General features: G+C 40.3%; 2 protein-coding genes across 2 annotated transcripts; one reads left to right on the top strand and one right to left on the bottom strand.

Annotated features, from left to right (window-relative positions):
- Positions 1–2461: 2461 nt before the first annotated feature.
- Positions 2462–8748, top strand: LOC144467286 (uncharacterized). The gene is made up of 3 exons (XM_078175486.1): positions 2462–2538; positions 3369–3414; positions 5397–8748. The coding sequence occupies exons 1-3, from the start codon at positions 2472–2474 to the stop codon at positions 7186–7188; spliced, it is 1905 nt and encodes a 634-aa protein (XP_078031612.1). The 5' UTR covers positions 2462–2471; the 3' UTR covers positions 7189–8748.
- Positions 7512–18590, bottom strand: s100v2 (S100 calcium binding protein V2). The gene is made up of 3 exons (XM_033637966.2): positions 18432–18590; positions 13302–13433; positions 7512–9564 (listed from the first exon to the last, which is right to left on the bottom strand). The coding sequence occupies exons 1-3, from the start codon at positions 18438–18440 to the stop codon at positions 9394–9396; spliced, it is 312 nt and encodes a 103-aa protein (XP_033493857.1). The 5' UTR covers positions 18441–18590; the 3' UTR covers positions 7512–9393.
- Positions 18591–20833: the final 2243 nt, after the last annotated feature.

Below are 20833 nucleotides of genomic sequence, written 5' to 3'. Positions count from 1 at the left end.
AGTGACCTGGAAACAGCCATGTGGTAACAGGCTGTACGCCTCCCAGCGTCAAACATGAAGCTGCTGGCACACAGGTTGCTGTTGAGCAATGAGCATGTCATAAGACAAGGAAAACATGGCAGTGGCATTTTCAGAGGGTGATGTTATGAAGCTCTGAGGGCAGCAGATGTTGAAGTAAGGGTGACTGGCCAATCTTGGTCTGACTGCAAGCATTTAGAGGCAATTCAGTGAGTGCAACCACTACCTAATAAATGTGTCTGGGTGTTCACAGTACTTGATAGAATACTTCAACCTCCAGATGACCATTTGTATATCAATTTCTCACCCCATGTTATGTTGAATTTGTGAGGAAAAATTAGTTTTTCTCAGTGCCTCTGGTAAACAAAGAATCCAAAAAATTAATTAAGAATTCTTGATCAATTGGAGTCATAGTCATCAGTCTAGTTTTTGGTGTTTGACATTCTCCCATTAACAACACTTATTGACTTCTTGCTTCTTGCTTCTTCCCTGCATGTTTTGTATGCCCCCTGGTGTTTCAGAGAATACTGCAAATCTTTGGGTGCTTGTAGCTCATGTCATGGCCATCTGTAGAAGCCCATGCCATGGCGTCTTGTGCAGGCACAATCAAAGCTAAAGCCTCCTGGGGATGTAATTGAGAACTGTTCATGCCCATGGATTTCAAAAGAACAACAGCAAATGAGGAAACAGACCTCTAGAGGTTAAAATTGGGGAAGGAGGATGTTGACTGTGAAACCCCTGGGTGGATGAGATGGGATGTGTTCATTTAATGTGTGAGTGTGGGCTTGGGGTTGTCTTTGCTGGCTTTTGATGTTTCCACAGTTCTTGTTGTACAGTCTGTATTCTGCAGTGTGCACTGTACCTCATGGTCAGTAGGGTCCAAAAAGTTAACTTGTGCCCAGAGTACCCTCTTGGTTGAATCTCATCCCGTATAGAGAATCTTCTTCATCTTATTATAAAAGAGGTTTTTCCTTTAAGGGATGTGGGAAAGAAAGCCCTGGAACTAATTTTCACTGCACCAGCTCGGTCCTGGACACACCTTAGATACTGTAAGGACTTTCCAACAATGAAAATTTGCAGCCCATGTTTTTTGAGTGTTGTCATAATACTCTTAAATGGATATGTATGAAACATGTGCAGTCTAATACAGTCAAAAGGTCCTGCAAGTTCTGCCATCACAAAGCTTATATTCATTCTTTGTTGATGCTATCAGATAAGTCTTAAATTCTATGGACGTCTGACCAGGAGTAAGTCACAGATGTGCAAGTCACAAGCAAATCTTACGCAAGCAAGTCCACAGTGACTGTGCTGAAAATACAGCAAGTTAAGTTGAGTCTCAGTTGTAAGTCAAGTAAGACAAGTCAAGTTATTGCTTAGTTTAAGCAAGTCACATATCAAGTCATATGAAATTCTGACGACGAAAGTGTTGCTGTTTAGGGTGAGCTTTCTAGCTAATGTTCAACTATCCAATAAGCTAATAAGATAGCTAAAAAGACACAATCACACACCTTTCTTTGTGGGTTTTATAATGACAGATGAGGTTGGATGTTTTGGTGGTCATGTCACTGATTTTTTGGGTTGCAGACCTTGTGACTTGTGTGCTGCTGTTCTCTTACTACTGCCATCACCAACAACATAACCCTTGAATCCACATTGTATTATTTTTTGACAAGCTGCATACATGATGGCTGCCTTGTGCGTTGGCCTCTGTTCATCTGCCACGTCCTAGGAGGTTGCCAGGCTTGCTCGTATTGTACTAGAAACTACCCAATCATACTTCAAAACAGGAAGTCAATATTTAGAAAAACACAAATATTTAATTTAAAAAAGTCAAGCCCTTTCGAGTCATGTGTCTCAAGTCTAAGTCTCAAATCATGAATACCAAGTGAAAGTCGAGTCTTTTGTCACTGTTAGTCAAACAAGTCTAACGTCCCCAAATTTGCAACTCAGGTCACATCAAGTGACTCAAGTCTCCCACCTCTGGTTTGAGGTAAGTGTCTGTCCATTTTACTGTATTACATACTGTATGTTTAATTTAATTAGACTTTCAAATGTACCTAGTAAACAATTTAGTCAGTGTGGCTTTGCCGCTCTGCAACTTGGAGCACTGTGATAGATCTGTCATTTTAATATTCCGTGACACATTTGCACCTAAAACACTTGGATGTGTGCGTACCTTTCTGTAATATTCAGTCAAACTGTGGACAACAATAATTCACAGTCCAAACAGAAAGAAAGCATGCTAATCTACATGTTTTACACATGAACCTAAAGTGGAGCAGTTAGACTAAGATGTTCACAGCCTGCAGTTCTGTAATGTTTAACCGATGAACTGTGCAGTCATAAACGTTATTTAGTCATTTTCTTTCTTATCTAACCAAATGTGGATTGAGATATGACATGAAACTCCTGCCCGGTGACTTCACAATGATCTTCACTTCACCAGAGAAACCATGTTGAAACCTTGTGGATTTTGTGTTGTTATCGTTCAGCTGTCTTTGACAGCAGGAATGAATGCTGGTAAGAACATTACACTTCTTTAAAAAGACACTAAAATAAGCTTTAGTTTAAAACAGACACAAATGCTCCTGTTTAGTCTTTTCTTATATGTGGCATTTTAGAGAAGGCTGTAGAAAAACCATGTGAGTCACATTTATGCTGCCAATATATCAAAGTTGCCGGCAGAAAATGTTGGCATTGTGCATTTCTGCAAACTATAGATACGTAACAGTTATGTTGCGTATGTAGCACATGAATATGAGCTGAATTTTCATTGGGAGGTGAAGGGGATGGTGGCTGGTGTGAAACCTAGGTAAGACTGCTCCTAAGCAGCAAACTACTGTAGAGCATTTTTTGAGATCAACAAACAACAACCCTGAGTGTTTTTCTACCAAGACACTGGGGACTTTCCAGCTGCAATTGTGGCATCAAAACTGGGTGTTTTTTTTAAGTGAGACATTAAGGCATTTCCATTGGTGGTTGTGATGACAAAACGGAGTACTTTAAGCCAAAACATGATCTTTCCCTAACTCTAACCAAGTGGTTTGTGTGCCTAAACATAACCACATGTGAACCACAGCATTGTTGAAATGTAGGGTTTCAACATATCTGCTCTATACGAAACAAACAAATGTTACATATCTGCGGGTTGCAGAAACATACAACTGCTAACATTTATTCTGGTGAGTAGGTTGCATATGCATACTAAGTGAGCTAAAGACTTAATCATATTCAGGCAGATGTGATGGTTACTGTGACCATCTGACAAGCAGCATTTTACACTAACTGCATGAAAACCAGTGGAGTGTCAGATAATGGCTGTCATCTATTAAGTTTGCATGTCATTACAGATTGGAGTGTTCAGAGGACTCCATTCAGCTCTGATGTAGGAAACAGGTGAGACACCACATGATGCAACAGACCGCTGCTTTTATGGGATAAACCTGACATGACTATGCAAATTATATCTCAAAGGAAACAGCTGTAATATGCAACATTGCAATAATGCATTTTTTTCTGCAAAATTGTCAATACTAACACAACTCAAACAGAGTAAAGATAAGTAGCACCAATTTCTATCAGTCACCTCTGACAAGTCAAATCAGGCACATCTCAGGACCCTGTCCTATGTGTGTTGCTTAACTGTTCCAGAGTAATATAATGTTAGCCACTCCAGACTAAAATATCTCACCAACTATTGGATGAATTGCCATGGCATTTGGTACATTCCCCCACAGCATAATGTAAAAGCTTAAGTAATCCTCTGACCTGTTATTGCCATTATCAGGTCAAAATTTGTCCAGTATTTTGGAAAATGTAATAGTAGGATGGACGCTTATAAACATAAACTGCTTAACATTTAGCATGTTAGCATTGCCATTTGGAGCATGTTAGCATTTAGCTCAAAGTGCTACTGTATCAAAGCACAGTCTGAGAGAGGTGCTAACATGGCTGTAGTGTCTAAGGGGGGAGGAGAAGCCATGATGGGTCCTGTAAGAGGCTCCTTTTTACACTGTACATTTTACATACAATTTATCCTACTATAGCCTATATTCTATTTACTGTGTACAAAGAAAACTGTCAACTGGCAACAAATAACAGCACTCAGTGTTAAAATCTACAATGGGCTGCCAACTTTTTAATTTAGTTTGGAGCAAGATTCTGTATTGCTGAATTCAGTGCATTTTATGAATAGGCCTTTTGTCGGGGTCGGGGTCATCACAAGCATTTACAGACGAAAAGTTTAGTCAGTAATCCTGGTCGATGATGAATAAGTATGGTTGATCAGCATACTTTCCAACCTCCAGACATCATAGCCTAAATTAGAAGACCAAACCAGCGTATCTGTGGATCTTCCCCTAGGAAACTGTCTATTCCCTGCATTCTAGTAAATTTATGGAGTCATGTTGTTGTTACAGTGTGAAGAAAGGCAGACAGGGGTAAGGTGGCATTAAAAGACAGGACAGTCAGTCATCAAGTAACTACACCTATAGTAGCACTGTATGAAAAGTAAATGAAGGAGAATAACACTGTTCAGAGACAGCAGGTACTGCAGAATCATTTTGTTTTTGTTTTTTTCAGACAACAAACTAAATTTGATTAAACAAGAAAGCCAGCCGAGTGATAGAAGAAAGGGGAAAACCTTTTAGCTGAATTATTTGTAATGGTTTTCTTATTGATTATTTCAGAAGTGTTTTCAAACTAATAAGACTTGAGGTAATTCATCTTCTGACACATTAGCAGCTAAATTAAGTTATTAACCAAAAGTTATGTCTGATAAATAAGTGCTAAGATAAAAATCAATAATGCTTTCATTGGATGATGGGCTGTGTAGCATATCTGCTAGACTTTAACTAGCCTAAATGGCTGTTTAGATGTCAGTAGACATCAGATCCACGCAAGATCATTATTGTCCTTAAAAGGTGTATGCAGAGACTATCAGCGCACTGAGTGTTTCTTCTCCTTCTGACATTGGACAGTCAACCCATTATATGAAGATACTACATAATGCATTTGCATTACATAGTTTTTTAAGTGTTGCTGTTGTCTGTCTGTCAGCCTTTTGGATGTTATCAGTTATGAATTTGTTTTACCCTGCCTGACAAAATGGAACTGTGGCCTGAGAGCGTGAAAAGCATCAATTGTGTGATTCTTATAGTCAATGCCTTACAGTCCTGGTGTACAAACTCTCATCGGCACATTTGACTCCAAAAGACTGTAACTGAAAGGTCAACACAATAACACCTAAAGAATGTTCTTATCAAAGAGCATGCTACAATTCTTCCTATTTTTTTTTCAAGTGAAACACTGTTATATTCAGGCAACGGCAACATTTAATCCACTGGCTCATTATTTACCAATCACCTATCTATTTCCAGGGCATATCTTCATCCTGGAGATGCTGGAAAGTGGCCATCTGATCCTTACAGAGACACCAAGCCCAAACTAATTACTGGAATCAATAAACGTGTGGATATGTGGCAGGCAGAATGTTTGATATTCAGCTGTAATGACACATTTGAGACAGAAATGATGTCTAACCAACAACATATGACGGATAGGGAAGGAGGTGATACTATAAACAGCCACCAGACTATAGTTATCATGGAAGAGGACCCAGCAGTGATTGAGGCAGCCACTAACCTCTTTGAGAAGCATCTCACTCTATCAACTTTGTTCAGGTACCACAAGGGGGTGCTACATATTCTCAGGGGAAGTCGTGTCTTTTCTACTAGAAATCATGATGTCATACTGGTCGGCCATGGTAGTAATGGTTCCAATGGAACAGGTCAGTTAGCTAGTTATGGCCCAGAGGAACTTGCCAGATTTCTGTCAAGCCTAAAAACTGAAGGCGTCTTTGGTCATCTTGGCAAAATCACCCTCATCGGCTGCAACCTTGGAAAGTATCAGCACTTTGTGTTACAGTTGCTACAAAATCTCCGGTCTCTCAGAGTGGAAACAAAGCTACACCTACACAAGTCCTTCCTGTCTGTTAGTTCTGGCGGAGAGATAATGACTAGGACTGACGGAGTCTGGAGGTCCCATGACCACAGAGGAAGAGTCACTGCTGAGCTGGACCAAAGAGGAGGCCTGCTTACGAAAGTGGAACTTGGCTGTGCCGGGCCGGTAATTTCTGATTATAAAGGAAACGTTTTATATCTCCAGACACTGGAGTGGCCAAGCCAACCTCAAATGTTTGTTCCAGTGGAGTTGCGCAAGAAGTACCCTTCCATTGATTGCCTGGAGGGGCTTACTTGGAGCTTGTTCTATGAGGAGAATGAAAGAAGGCGTGCTCCCGATTATGTCTCAGACAAAAGACTCTTGACAGCAATTTGGCTTACAGAGCCAGGACCAGAAGAGGACAACATTGTCTTCAAGCATATCACTAACATTCAGGATCTGCTTGTAGAGATACGATACAATGCCAAAGAGGAAGTTGGATCAGACCTTTACTATGTTCTCAATGAATGCATTTACAAAGTACATGGGAAAAATCTAAGTGTGAGTCTGGTGGGCAAGTTCATGAGTCCTAGTAATCAAGCTGAAGTAGAAAATTTCCGTCAGAACTTCAGAGACCAGCAGGGTGAGTCCTCCCTGCAGGAGCTGAGACAGGATCTCAAAGCATCCAAATTCAATGACTTCTGTCGCCAGACTTTCCAGTACCAGCAGTGTAACTACAACTGTGAGAGATGGGGTCGTTACTTTATGGCTGCGGTATTTTCCGCGTCTGTTTATAACTTCAGAACCTTCTCGCTTTTCCTCATGAGTGTCATAGGTTGTGAAGTAGGCCGCTCACGAGGGACTGACGGCCCCCTGTGCACAGCGTTTGTTGGAGCTGACCATCCCATGATGACTGAACAACCCTGGCCTGAGCATCTGCGACGAGGATTCTACGGCTGCACTGTTGACAACTATGAAATGGCACCGAAGGACAGACAGATTTGGTTGGATGAAGTTGTTGCAAAGGAAAATGCCCTGTACATCAAATCGAAGCAAATAATGAATGCTGTTGACCATGATGAGCAAACAGAGCTGGACATCTTCGGGAAGGTCAAAGTCATGAATAGGTATGTGTTCTCATCTTATCTAGAATTCTTTCGAGGTACACCTGAGGGAAGGAAACTCAAGAGAGGATGCACTCCCTCTTTCCATGAGAACTTAAATCCATAATGGTGGCATAATATGTGATTAGAGTTCATCTCATTTGTGTATTCATTGCATAGCTGGTGATAGTATTCTTCTTAGCAGAAGGGTCTGACACATGTTGTATTCTGCCTGATACTGATATGATACTGCTATAAAGTGCTGCATAATCTACTGCTTCAGCTTGTTGGCTCGACTATGTATTTGATTAATTGGCTAGAAGAATAGGAACGATCCAGATAATGTACTAAATTAAAGCAATAAAACAAAACTGTTACAGCAGATCTGTCACATTTTAAACTATTTTTTCTCAAGAAATCAATAAATGATTAAACAATAATTTACTGAAGTTCTGGTGGTTTCTTTGTATGTTTATTACATCATGTTTCTTATGGTGTCACACAGGCCAGAATACAGAGAATTACAAAATATAAATACATAGAAAATGCAGGTTCGCAGAGGGTAAAGCATTACAGGTAGAAACTTATAATGGGACTATAAAGTACACAATTCGTGTTTTATCAAATGATTGCAAAGTCAAACATAAAGACAGAAATAACCCAAACTACACTTTAGCATTCTGTTGCTGACACGTGAATTCAAATTGAGATGATTACTGCCACATTTTTAAAGATCCAGACGTTGCTTACACTTGTAATGGCTGTAAACTGTCAACACAATAACACATACTGTGAATTGGAGTCAGCACAAAATAAGAAATTCTATATGTTTCAAAGCTTCTGAAAGTTAAACTCATTTTTCCTCAGTGTTTCTGAGGATCAACTCTGATGATACATGCTCTCATACTGATGTTTTCAAATGGTACTCATGAGTTAGCATTTTTGTCATGTGAAGTTGGCTACACTATATTACAGTATAGGAACTATATTCTTAGCATTTATGTAGTTAACTAGTGAGATGACCATAAGAACAAGCCCTTGTTCCCTTTTATAAAATAGTGAATAATGCTGTCTCTTATCCAGAAGGCCATGCTTCCATTTGATACTATTTTCACAACTGTCACCCCTCCGCTTTGACCTAGTAGGAAATATCCTTATGAAGTTTTGAATACCACAGCAGAGGGCCATTCATCCTCCTATTATCAGTGAAGTAAACATAAGTGGTTTGAAGGCACCACAAATCACTATTATACATGGAATAAAAATTGGAGCACATAAAGGAAAGTGACTATGGTAATGGCTATGACTGTGATAATGCCCAGTGCCTTTTGCACCGATAAAATTCAAAATGAGTACTAGTGCCTCTGCTTGTTGGATCACCTAATAGTGTCTGAAGGGTATAACATGCATCGTACTAATACTTTTATTTGTACAACCTCTGAAAGCAGAAGCATTAACAGCTGTTTTAAATGTCCCCACTTAGAAGCCTGCCAAGACAGAAAGTTGATGAAGCCGGGTTTCGACGCTGTTAGACAATCCAACAGGCACTGCTTTCGGAACAAACTGACACCTTTATATTGATGACACATTGTACGACTCTGTACATTTCAAACATACTGAAGCCTTTAGAGAGTAAATTTTGAATGCTGAAGCTGTGCATTTGTTTAGCTCCACCTCTACTCCCCAAATCTCCTCCCAGCTCATAGGTGATGTTTTAAACTCTGCCATGAATCAATCTTGAGTGTAATCTGGGAAGACATTTTGGGATGTGTGTTTTTCTTTTACTAATACAACACAGAAGGACCACTAACATTCTGTGGCTAATAACATGCTAGACAAAATCAGATTGTCCTGTCAGGAACCTGAGCCAATATCAACATGTGCAATATGTAAAATAAAATAACATACTGCATGTACTTAACTCATGATCACCAAATGGCTACGAATCGGTTACCTTTTACTCAGTGTGAGGTTGAGTAGATGATTTCATTGTAAGATAGTTAAAAAATAGCACAAAGTAATGACAGCACAAGGCACAATGAAATGAAAGCTAGATTGAATTTGAACTTAAAATGGTGCAAAGGATTCTGGGCAGTTTACTGGCAGAAGCGGGATGTAGAAAACTGTCTAATAAGAGATCACAGCATTTAAAAAATGTAAAATTTTAGTCAGAAATGTTGGGAACTGCCAACTGTGTGCAGAGTAGACTTTGTACCTTTGTATTCTGTCCGACACCTGATTATGAGAGTGATGTGCATATGGTTACTCTGTTAAGTGAAACTCCAGGGTGGAAACAGGGTGGAGCTGATGTGTTGGGCTGAGGGCTTGCTCTTCACAGGAGGATGCAGCTGCATGAGGAGCCCCCAAACTGGTCTTTGAGGAGGCCATGCTGACTGGTGGCTACTTGCTGGATTAAGCTCCAGAAATGCTTGAAAGAGATGCCCTCGCCCTCACCTACGCCCATCTTCGACAGGATGTCACCAAGTCCCTGGTCTGAGCCAAACTGTTTTGTAATAAGGAGCAAAGAAAAAAAAGTGAGAAATGATTTGTGTGTTCAGTGAGAAAGTGAAGGTGCTGGCCTCTGAGAAAAAACTCACTTTAAAGGATCACTCTGGGTCTAACACTGTATTCATCAAAGTTGTGAAGAAATACTTAATCCATTACATTTAAATACAATCAAGAAATAAATAGATAATATATCAGAGTCAGCCTAAAAAAAACACTGTGTGTAATTTATGTGTACTTGTGGAATGGACACATTGTCTATGGGTTATGCAAAGGTGGTGGTGGTGACCTAAAGGTTAGAAAAGCTTGTTTGTGACCAGAAGGTTGCTGGTCTGATCCCCCGACAGGTTAGGTGAGATATAATAATGATTATATTAATATATGGATAAACAGTTTGTTTTCTCTTCTAAATCCCTTTGTTTCATCTGTTGGATTGTTTGCAACAAGTCACACCTCTTGTGTTTCCTTACCTGCCACACTTTTTTTTAGTGATGTCACCAATGATGTCAAGTTATTACAGTGGTCAGTACAATGTTATCATCAAATAAACTAAAAAAATAAGACCTAACTTGTAATAAACAAGAAGGATCTTTCATACACTTCAAGTTTTCATATTTGCAATGTATTAGATTTACTGAAATGTCTCTTCACATTAAATTATTACTTTGCAGGAAATTACCTTGCACATAATAAACTAATAAAATCATGCCATATGTCAGGGTTTCTTCTGCAACAAATATCAAATTGATACAAGGACAGAGAAAATCAGGAAATCCTCACTCTGGAGTATGTGGAATATTGGTCTGTGGATTAAACAAGTCCTGCACAAGACGTGCTGCTGATGAGGTACGGGACTCCCTAAAAAACTTGGTATTTCACCCAGGGGCAGTGCCTAACATCCTGTGTCAAACAGAATATCGTGTGCCTGATGTGTGCTCTTGTTGGCTCGCATCAGGTTGTCTCATCACTTTTCGCAAGTGCTGTAACCTTAAACTTGTTTATTAACCTGATGTTTGCTTCAACCCCAAGATTAAACCTACAGGAGACCTCACGCCTACCTGTAACTTCAAAAAGAGATTTTTTTTTGTGATGATTGATTTACGAAGATACACTTAGATTTTTGCTCCTTGTACTGCTAGCTCTAACTAACATTAGACCTCCCTGCAGGTTTCTAAATAAACTTTTACCTGACTAATGATAAATTCTCAAATTGACTATCATGACGTTCCACTGGAAAATATGTACAACCAAATAGTGCTAAAATATACTGATATTTAAATGGGCTAAATTATGTCCAACAACAGAAATCTACTCAGATAGGGGGTCTTTATTCTGATATAAATGTAGTACTTTGCGTAAATAGATACCCAGCCCAGACTTACAGGCAGACTATCAATTTCCATGTACATAGGTGAGACCAAATATACAAGTTATAGGAAAACATGAACAGTATATTCTGTAGGCCATAATACTTGACACAAATCAAATTACCAATAACAATTAAAACTAGCCCGTAATTTGCCACTAACTCAACTCATTTTCATCAAACCAAAATAATCCATGGTTTTTGTCCTGAATTCTTACAAAGGTGCACACAGGTCATAGTGGGAAACTCATGGACGTGCCGTCAGAGCTCAGGCTAAGATTGTCACGGAGCTCGCTCACTGCTACGTCCTGCAAAACCACGCCCAACTGTCTGAAATACCAAGTCTTTAGGGAGTCCCATTGAGGCATGCCTGGTTTAGACAAATAGTTCTAGCCTCCTGCATATGTCACGTCAGTTTTATGTAGATAGCCTGATATCACAACTCACAGATTCGCCTCGTCTGTACAGCATGCTGTTGTGTGTCTGTCCCTGTAAATGACCAGTTAAAGGATAACTTCGGTATTTTTCAACCTGGGCCCTATTTCCCCATGTGTATGTGTGCGTATCATTCATAGATACAACTCGTTTTAAAATTGGTTCAGTATTGAGGGAGGCGGATGCAACCGGGAGCCGTGAAACGAGCTAAAATGGTAACGGGGGCAAATGCGTCCCATATAAGTTTGCGCATTAAAAGTGCTTTTTTTCGCCACTGACCGGTTCAGATCGCCAGTGCTATCTCTGTAAATAGCATACTAAGCGTTTCCCTTACCTCTGGGCTATGTGACGTCATCTCGTGAGAGCTTTGCTCCACTGTGTCTGTAGCTATCTCTACTTGTGGGACAGCCGTTTTCTTGAGGAAGAGGTGTTTCGGGATTGGATGTCTTCTCTTCTTCGGCTGGCAGTAGTCATCTTGGGAGAAGTGAGCACTGCAGACCCGGTGGTCTGCAAGGCGCAGTGTCTGGACAGGAGTGTTAGCATCCATTTGTAGCACAACTAGCCACAACTTCAACATCTCACCGACCGACAACGGCAGCCTATGAAAGCTGTACGGGGTGTTGCGCGACATCCTGTTCTTGCAATTCGGATAAGCACAAACACGAACCATTGTTTTCAATCGATGCAGTAAAACTCTCAACTGTACTCCGGGACAACCAGCGCCACTCTGAGCAGCGTTCAGCATGGCTCTGTTTTCTTCCAGCAACAAGCAAAGCTCTCGCGAGATGACGTCACACAGCCCAGAGGTAAGGGAAACGCTTAGTATGCTATTTACAGAGATAGCACTGGCGATCTGAACCGGTCAGTGGCGAAAAAAAGCACTTTTAATGCGCAAACTTATATGGGACGCATTAGCCCCCGTTACCGTTTTAGCTCATTTCGCGGCTGCCGGCTGCATCTGCCTCCCTCAATACTGAACCAATTTCAAAAAGAGTTGTACCTATGAATCATACGCACACATACACATGGGGAAATAGGGCCCAGGTTGAAAAATACAGAAGTTATCCTTTAAGATAGCAAGGTGCAACTTAAAGGTAAACATGCCGATTTTCAACCAGCTTGGTGTCATCGCAGTGTGTGCAGATGAACAGTGTATGCCTTCCCCCTGTATTGCTGGTGCCTGGAGCTCATCCCTCTATCTGTTGGCAGACTTTTGCCCACAATGCGACAATACACAGCTGGTTGAAAATCAGCAAATTTTTCTTTTAACTCTGCAGTCTTAACTCCAAAGGCTTAATCAGAATTTTCCAGGGACGTACTGGACTCATTCACCCCTGGGAAAAACTATTCCTTTAAAAGAATATTCCACTGAAAATGCAAGTTTTGAGTATCAAACACTCATCTGTGGGCTGAAGTGTGGCTCTGAAAAGTTTGTATCTGGCTCTTTTCAAAGGATGGCAGCTGAAGTCCTCTGACCCAGTGACCCAGTTTCATGGCAGAGAAAAAAATCAAAACATCTATTCACAACATAATCAAGTTCTCTGCCTCTTCCTTGTAATTGGTGTGAATACATAAGTCGTGATTCCTGCTGTTTCACTTGCAACCAACATACATAAGCAATACATAAATAGTTATACATGCCACAAATATTACAGCCATCTTTCAAACCTTAAGAGATGTCGACATTCAAAGAACAGACTTTCAGTGGTATAGTCCTTTAAAAAAAACATTACCCGCCTTAAATGTCAGTTAAACAAAGCTTAGATGATGGATTTCCCAACAGTCACCTGAGCCTGTGTAACCTTTAGGTCTGTGATGACTGATATGTGCATGAGCCCTGTGTGACTCTGCTGCTAAGTGCATCTCTGACTGTCTTTGTGTGAGGTGAGTAAGGTGAGGTGTGCTGCCACACCCAAGTGTGACAGGAGTTTTACCTTGACCAGGTTTGGCATCTGGGAGCCCAAAAGATTTTTGAATTCATCAACTTTCAGCGTTCCACTTTTGTCACCTGAAGCAGAGTGGAACTGGGTGACCATCGTGTTGATTGCCTTCTCGAGGTCTGAATACTGGGGAGAAGGAAGACAATAGAAAAAGGATGGTCATACCTGGATCTAATTTCATGCTATGATTAGGGGCATTGCCCAAAGGTTCTGCACAGACAACAAATGCAGCTACTGGCCAATCAGCAGGGGAATTGCAAAAAATCTTCCAACCTAAAGGACAAAAATAAAATCTATCATTGCCTTCAAAAACATCCTATATGAGCATTCTGATATGCTCCCTCTGTGGTTACGGCTGCGTTACGTTTAGGCAACTAAAACTACTTAGTTAAAGCAGCTATAATCAATATTTTCTTATATCTATGTATCAAATGATGACATCATCACATGAACCTACAGAGAATGATCAGCTGAAGCTGCAGAATAAGGACTTAGCACCCACTGCATACTCCCTGCTCAGCTGCCAGGCACAGTTAGAGCCTAGCTAGTGAACATAGTTAGCAACACAAGAGACAGATCTGTCCCTCACGAGTTGGTAGAGCCCAAAATCAGAGCTTCAAGAGAGTGTTAGCTTAAAAGGTGATCAGTGTAGATGTATTCATAACTTGTATCCACTACCCCCAAATGGCCAGAAAAAAAAACACTTACTGCAGGTTTTAAATCAGGGAATGATTGATGATCATTGGTGTATGCTGTGAGACAATATTAATTTCTCTAAAGCCAGAGCTTTTGTCATACTGTTTACACTGTATGAACTCTGCCATTAATATCTCTGGTACTTGTAGGTGATGTTGCACATCAGTTAGCAGGACTGCTTAAAGGGAAGACTGGACTGTTATGTGGTTTTTCATCTGTTTGGTGAAGCACCTACATTTGCCAGTTATTTGTTGGATTAGCCAAAAAGACATTCCTATCTGACTACTGTAACTATAAACAATGTTTTTAGTTAATTTTGCATATAAACTACTTTATCCCCACCAAATATATCAATATCAAAGTAGAACATTGTCACACACAGCATGCTGGTAGAAGACAGGATGCCAACACCTATTTCTGATGGCAAGGTCAAATACAAAGAGGCAAATAGATCTCCACCTGCTTTAAAGTGAAACCTGGGAATTCAAAGAAGGATGGCGATGCAGAGAATCATTTAAGAGGACAGCAGGTCATCATATCAATTTCAGGGCTTCATGTGTGCTGACTCATGTTGCTAGGAGCTTATTATAACTTTGGAGCATTTAGAGAAGATGAAGTTAGGATAACGATCTGTTAGTGTTCTCCCATTGGCTCTTACAGACTGACGGTACTTGATAGACAGACAGTTACAGAGCTATTAAACAAATACCACATGTATTTGAATAAGGCCATGAACGTGGTCCGCCCTTTACCATTTGCCCCACCTGAGGTTATGCAGTTAGCTATATCTCTCATGGCTCTACGCTAACTTTTCCCCCAAGGAGTACATTTGCTTCTAAATGAAAGAATTTCGGAGCACACAAAGAAATTTAGGAGCACAGTTAAAAATGTTTATTTAACACAGAGTTTATGAACAAATGTATTACATATGTATTTGAACTGCACGTGTGCAATGTTGTGAAAACTAGAGGAAGACTACAACAGTATAAGACCCCAGTATTTACACCAGAGGTATTCAATAATTGTTAAAGAGGTAGCAAAAGTCTGAACCTCATAGTGTCTTAATTGTGTCCAATAGCCTCCCCCGTGATACTGAACTAACAACCCATGGGCCAAATCTAGCCCACAATAGTGTGCAAGGTAGCCTGCTGACCATTTTCCAAAATCCAATAATTTTTTTGTACTTTGAATGTAAAATAAATTCCAGAGTGCATTAAAAACATCAAAATAGAGCTTGTTCATCAAAAAGAAAGTGCTGGGTGAGGATCCCCAGACACCCTGACAGAGGTCCAGCCCCAAATGACCTCAAATCCTAGAAACAGCCCTGACCTGTGCAGGGCGGCTGCAAATGGATTTGCCTCTTGTTAAAGATGAGTTGGGATAGCAAACGTCAAAAGGCTGAAAACAGGCAACTCATTTAATATATATACTGATAAGTATTATTAATTTTTGATTTTAACTGACTTGGCTTCCTGTCTTTTTGCAAGTGACCCCTGGGCATAGCAAATTGAGTTTCCCTGATCTAGCTCTACGTCTATCAAATGAAATCAACATGAATTTCATTATCATTCCTAAAGTATTTATTGCTCATTTTCAAAGTAGGGTACTTTTAACATACAGACACATGAACATACTTGGAAAACAAACTGCCATCTTTACTAGAAAACAATATGGGTTCTAGCAAAATGAAGCTAAGGCCTACATATCAAGGAAAAAATACACAACATGATTGATTACTCATTTATTTTAATTTTTTTTTCCTACGTCTTTTGCTGGAAAGAGAACTGAGCCTGTGACTGCACCGTTGGGTGAGGTTTGCCTTCAGGGCTTTCTGGCAGAAATGGAGTTCTTGGTTAAGGTAAGGGGAAAAAAATCATGGTTTGGGTTAAAATTAAAAGATTTCTGCAAGAAAGGGCTTTTTGGCAGAACCTTCCCCATATGCACTTGACACCAGCTGTGTCATCACAAAAAACTCTGCACTGATTGTGGCTTGTGGCATTAGGCCTATACTTGTAGTTTTTTTTAACCATTAGCAGCAGGGGGGAAGGGGGAAATGTTTTTATTTTTACTCACACACTGTTCTCGTAAATGATTTTTCCGGTTTGCACATATCTATTTTGGGGGCAAATGTTTGGGAAATACTTGCACTGTAGAGCCTCTATTCTTTTAGAGCCAGTAAAAATGGTTGTTTACAAGTTTATAAAGTTTTATAACCGAGTTGACAAATCCATCTACCACAAGGTCCATTTAGTAGCTCGCATCACATGAGCTTCCTCAACAAAATGGACCTTTAAATCAAATTTTTATGACGCTGCGTTTTTGTAGTTTTTTGTTTTTTAACTGTTGCTATTTCTATCATTTAGTAGCAAAATTTGTAAGGAATGCACAAAGTATTACAACTGTTTAAAGCAGTACACATCCAATGCTTTGGGCATATTATCACTCAACATTCACTCGCTCTTCTTTAAGTCTCTACCAACTCCTGAGAAAAATTCTGTCTCTTTAGCTGCTAAATGCTCCATTATGTTCACCAGCTAGTCTCTACCTGTGTCTGTCTGCTGTTAGCTGCTGAGCAGGTATAGTGGGGTTCAGACCTTTTTTTTCTGGAAACAGCAGCTGCTGGAAACAACACTGATAAGAGTGTGAGACTAAACCAAACATTAAATGTGTTCTGAAGTAAGATTATAAGCTTAAAGTTTAAAAAGTTCTGTGGATTTGCAGATCTCACCATTGTGAGCAACGTCTCTCCGATTACACGCAGCCATCTGATTCATTGTTAGTGTGGTTCAGAGCAGCAATAAAGATGGTTGTCTTGCTACAGTTATTCGGTGCATGTGGGCCAACAGCTTTGTCAAAACCACACCCTTTCTGACTGATGTACACATGCTGCTGCAAGCCCACTTCACCTCAACAGAAACTATCCCACAGACAGACATGGTTCAGTGTTTTACTACTGTAGAACACTGTGCCAACACCTTATTATATTCACTTAACTATTACATAAAGATTATGTCAGCCTAAAGATACCAAATGAGTCAATTAGTCTCTGAAATACAAACAGGGGGCTTTAGTTTAGTTTATTGGAAGAAAATAATTTTCAAAAAATGCCACATTTCTTTTAATATTCTTTGGAAAGATCAGTAGTGAAGAAGCGTTTAGTTAAACAGTTAACATGAGAACAATTAAAGACAGACTGTTTTTTGTTAGAGTGCCCATTACCACACCCAGATCCTGACATTTCTTTCCCGCTCATTGTTGATCACTGTTGAACAGTGAGGTGAGAGATAGTTTGGGGAATTGGGCTTGTTTGGGGGCATTACCTTGACCACAGGCTGCAGTGGATCATTGCTTGTTCTCAACTGTCTCTTATCATTTATCTTAAGTGACATGAAGTTTAGTTTAGTTTGCTTTATCTGTCATTTTCCAACTTATGCAACTCAATTACACTCGAGAAAAACAGTAAATAAACAACAATAAGTCGTTACTTAAACAAAAGCAGGTTTGGCTGACCGAAATGGTGTTGACTGAAGCCTTAGCTTATTGCAACTATTCTCTGTACATTGCTGGGATTTGTACTGTTCCCTTTATTGTTACAATGAAAATATATGCATATTATATACCCAAAAATCCCAAACATTTTCCGTTTCAAAGCTGTTCTACAAATTAATTGACTGTTATGCATCTTTGTTTTGCATTTGTTGTAATATAGTGATGTCACCGATTGTGGCCTATTGTTTAATAAGGGCTGGTCCTGTTTTTAATTTGGGAGGTGACACAGGTTCCCACCCATTGTGTCCCCTTCCCTTCAAAGTCTTAACATATAAAGGTTATCAACTTGTCAGTATTACTGAGGGAAGAGCATGTGGCACAATGAGAAAGGCCCTATAATAAAGAGGAAGCCATGTTTTATATACCACACATAGACAGGTGGATGAACTCCACCTGGGCCCTACATTCAAACTCAATCATATAAAATCGAAGCTGCACAAATGCTCTCTGTAATGTATGTCCATGCTTAGTTATAATATTGTGTGTGCAGTGCTTGAGAGGGTATCACGGGACTTCTGCTTCAGCAGGCCAATGCCTCTTCTCAGGGAGGGGCAGCACACGTTTCCGTGAGAGAAGAGCCTAAAACACGGAGGCTGGGATGCGCAATGGCTCCCATATCTGTTTGGTAAAACTCGAGCGGTTAAACTGGATTAAAGTAGCTCCTTGGATGACTTTTTTCCAGGCCTGACGTGAGAAGCAGGAAACCCTTTTATAATAACTTGCTCCACTCTGTCTAAATCCGTGTGTACATGTCTAATTTCACAGCGGACAAACACTTGGAAACTAAAGTTTAAAAAGTCGACATTGCGAAACTGTGTCGAGCTTTACGCAGGTTTTTCAGTTCTGGCTAATAAAAGAATAACTTGCATTGTTTCTTACCTGAGACATGTCGACTGTTTCAACTTTTCTTCCTGCGTGTCTCGCGCTCGGTCTTGCTGCGTGTCTCGCGCTGTGTGTCAGTGGAGCATTAACTTTACTGACAGTCACCAGCTGGCAGCGTTCCTGGATCCTCCCTCAGCACGAGAGAAAAGCCAGGAAGAAGGAGCCGAGGCACCACCTTACATCCACCTCCACTCAAACAGCACTATACTCTTCCTTTTGTCATATTATGGTATGTATATACAGTATGTGTGGGGACAAACAACGTGTTAAAGTGGGATACAGTATAAAGAGATGTGTTGGGATTATCCACTGAGACGCAGCTCGCATTCAACAGACAGCTCATTCCACATCTGGAAACCTTTAGTCAAAGTTGGACGCTGTTGTTTTGCGCAATAACTGCCTGCAAGTTGAGGCTGGTATTCTACTTTTCCTCCACACTGTCACAGTGTTAACCTCTTCATTACCAACTGTTAGTGTGACACCAGATACTTTTGATAGGTCAGGTTTTTATGCGCACTTTATGAGACTGTGAGAAACGCCTTTAAGTTCTGTTGGAGGGGAGTTTTTTTTTTTTTTAATAAAAACCAAGAGAGGGAGAGACAGAGGGTGAAGCAAACAGGCACAACCACATTCTTTCAATCCGGTTTTATGACTTCAGACAGTCAGTGGGGTGGGTGTACAAGTGAGGGGAAAGCTGAAGTTTGGTTCAAATGAACCACAAAAATTTGGCTAAAGGGGAAAAATCTGCAGAATTCCAGCAGACAGAGGATCTTTCGCCCTGAGCTAAAAGAAGAGCTTAGATAGTAGAGAGCAGCTGATGTCCTCGGGGGGAAGGGTGTGTCAGAATATATGATTTCAATGATTTACATGGTCAGAGTCCCACCCCCACCCCTCCTTCTCCTCCAGGTCTCTGAGTATCTGACTGGGAAGGGCTGATGCCACACCCAGTCAAAAGAAGCCACACTGAATTGTTTCGCTATGAAACCATCAACCTTTGATTTTCCCACAGCGTTTCTGCACTGAACTGCTCACAGATGCTTTGCATAAACATGCACACAAACATGGATGCACACATACTGGAATACATTTGTGTTAGTGATTCAGTTTAAATGGTGTTCCCTAAAACTTTATTTCCAAAAGTACTTTTAGGGAACAAACTTACAAGGTGGCCTGTTTATCTCTTCGCAACACAAAACATTCGCAACAAATTAAGTTAAGTCTGTGTCACAAGAGTTCCTTGTATGAGTCAAACTCCAAAAACACTGCGATCTTGATTTCCCATAATGCATCTCTTTGTTAGACCCTCCCTGCCTGGTAAACACCCGCAGCTCTCCAACTCTTCATGTCCAGGCTTTCTTTGATTCATTCAAGCTGAGATAACCCTGATGACAACATCTCAGCTCCTTTAGAGCCACAGAGGGCATACAACTGTTTTCACAGGCTGAGTGGGACTAATCACAGCCAGATACCACATCTTGATATGTAAAATCAGTGGAGACAGAATTTAAAGGGATAGTTCAGATGTTTTGAAGTGAGGCTGTATGAGGTACTTATCCGTAGCCAGAGTGTTTCATACAGTAGATGTTGGTGGGCATGCCCCCAGTTCGGAGAAGCAGGCAGGAGTACAAGATAAACAATGTACTGCTCTGTGGGCGGCAGCAAAATGTATTTTAGCCAACTGAAAAAAAGTCCTACCTAAACAAATCAATGTCAGTATAGATGTGCACTTTGAGACTATGTTCACTACCTCACCTTGCTGTCAGACAGCGATTTCTCCGTCAGGGAACTGAAGCCATTTTATCATTTTCTACAAAGCCAGAGCCCACTGAGAAAAACAGTAATTTAACATAGTTCAACACGGGAGCTGCTGGGGCCAGCTGCACAAAATACCTTAAGTTAAGATTTTCCTTAAAGTCCTACAGATAAGGTTCCTAAACCGATGCACAAAAGACCTCAGCAACCAAAGCTAGTTAAAGTTAACAAAAGAAGTAAGGTACCTCTGACTCTATCTTAGCTGCAACATGACCAAGTTATTGGTGATAAATGAAAAAAAAGGAACACGTCCTGAGAACCCAATGGATACACTTTTGAATCTACACTATAGATCTGACTTAATGAATTGTCGTTGCAATTTATTCCTACAATCATTTTCTGTTCTCTGGTACTGGAGGATCAAATTTACTTTGTAGTATGTGCTGTCTGATTGTATTCCTCCAGAAGTATGATCTTTTCATCCTCTGACCAATATGATTTTCTTGTCCCCTTTTCTTCTGCCATTTTTTCACTAACTATAAGCCAGCTTAATGAGACGAAAACAGGCATCGCAAGTGTGAGTCCAAGCAAACAATCTCCATGGAAGTTTTTACCACTGTAAAATCTCTTTCAGCAAAGCAAATGAG

Source organism: Epinephelus lanceolatus, chromosome 16 (genome assembly GCF_041903045.1).
Source record: "Epinephelus lanceolatus isolate andai-2023 chromosome 16, ASM4190304v1, whole genome shotgun sequence".
NCBI classification, from domain to species: domain Eukaryota; kingdom Metazoa; phylum Chordata; class Actinopteri; order Perciformes; family Serranidae; genus Epinephelus; species Epinephelus lanceolatus.
The sequence above is the reverse complement of the archived record's forward strand: the minus strand, read 5'-3'. Positions and strand labels throughout refer to the sequence as shown.

Excerpts from the sequence above, each read along its gene's own strand:
- s100v2 (XM_033637966.2), bottom strand. Across the intron at positions 9,565-13,301 it reads AGATGCCAAACCTGGTCAAG|TTTGGCTCAGACCAGGGACT; the intron begins GTAAAACTCCTG and ends ATTACAAAACAG.
- LOC144467286 (XM_078175486.1), top strand. The coding sequence starts at position 2,472 with ATGTTGAAACCTTGTGGATTTTGTGTTGTTATCGTTCAGCTGTCTTTG. Across the intron at positions 2,539-3,368 it reads GACAGCAGGAATGAATGCTG|ATTGGAGTGTTCAGAGGACT; the intron begins GTAAGAACATTA and ends ATGTCATTACAG. Across the intron at positions 3,415-5,396 it reads AGCTCTGATGTAGGAAACAG|GGCATATCTTCATCCTGGAG; the intron begins GTGAGACACCAC and ends ATCTATTTCCAG.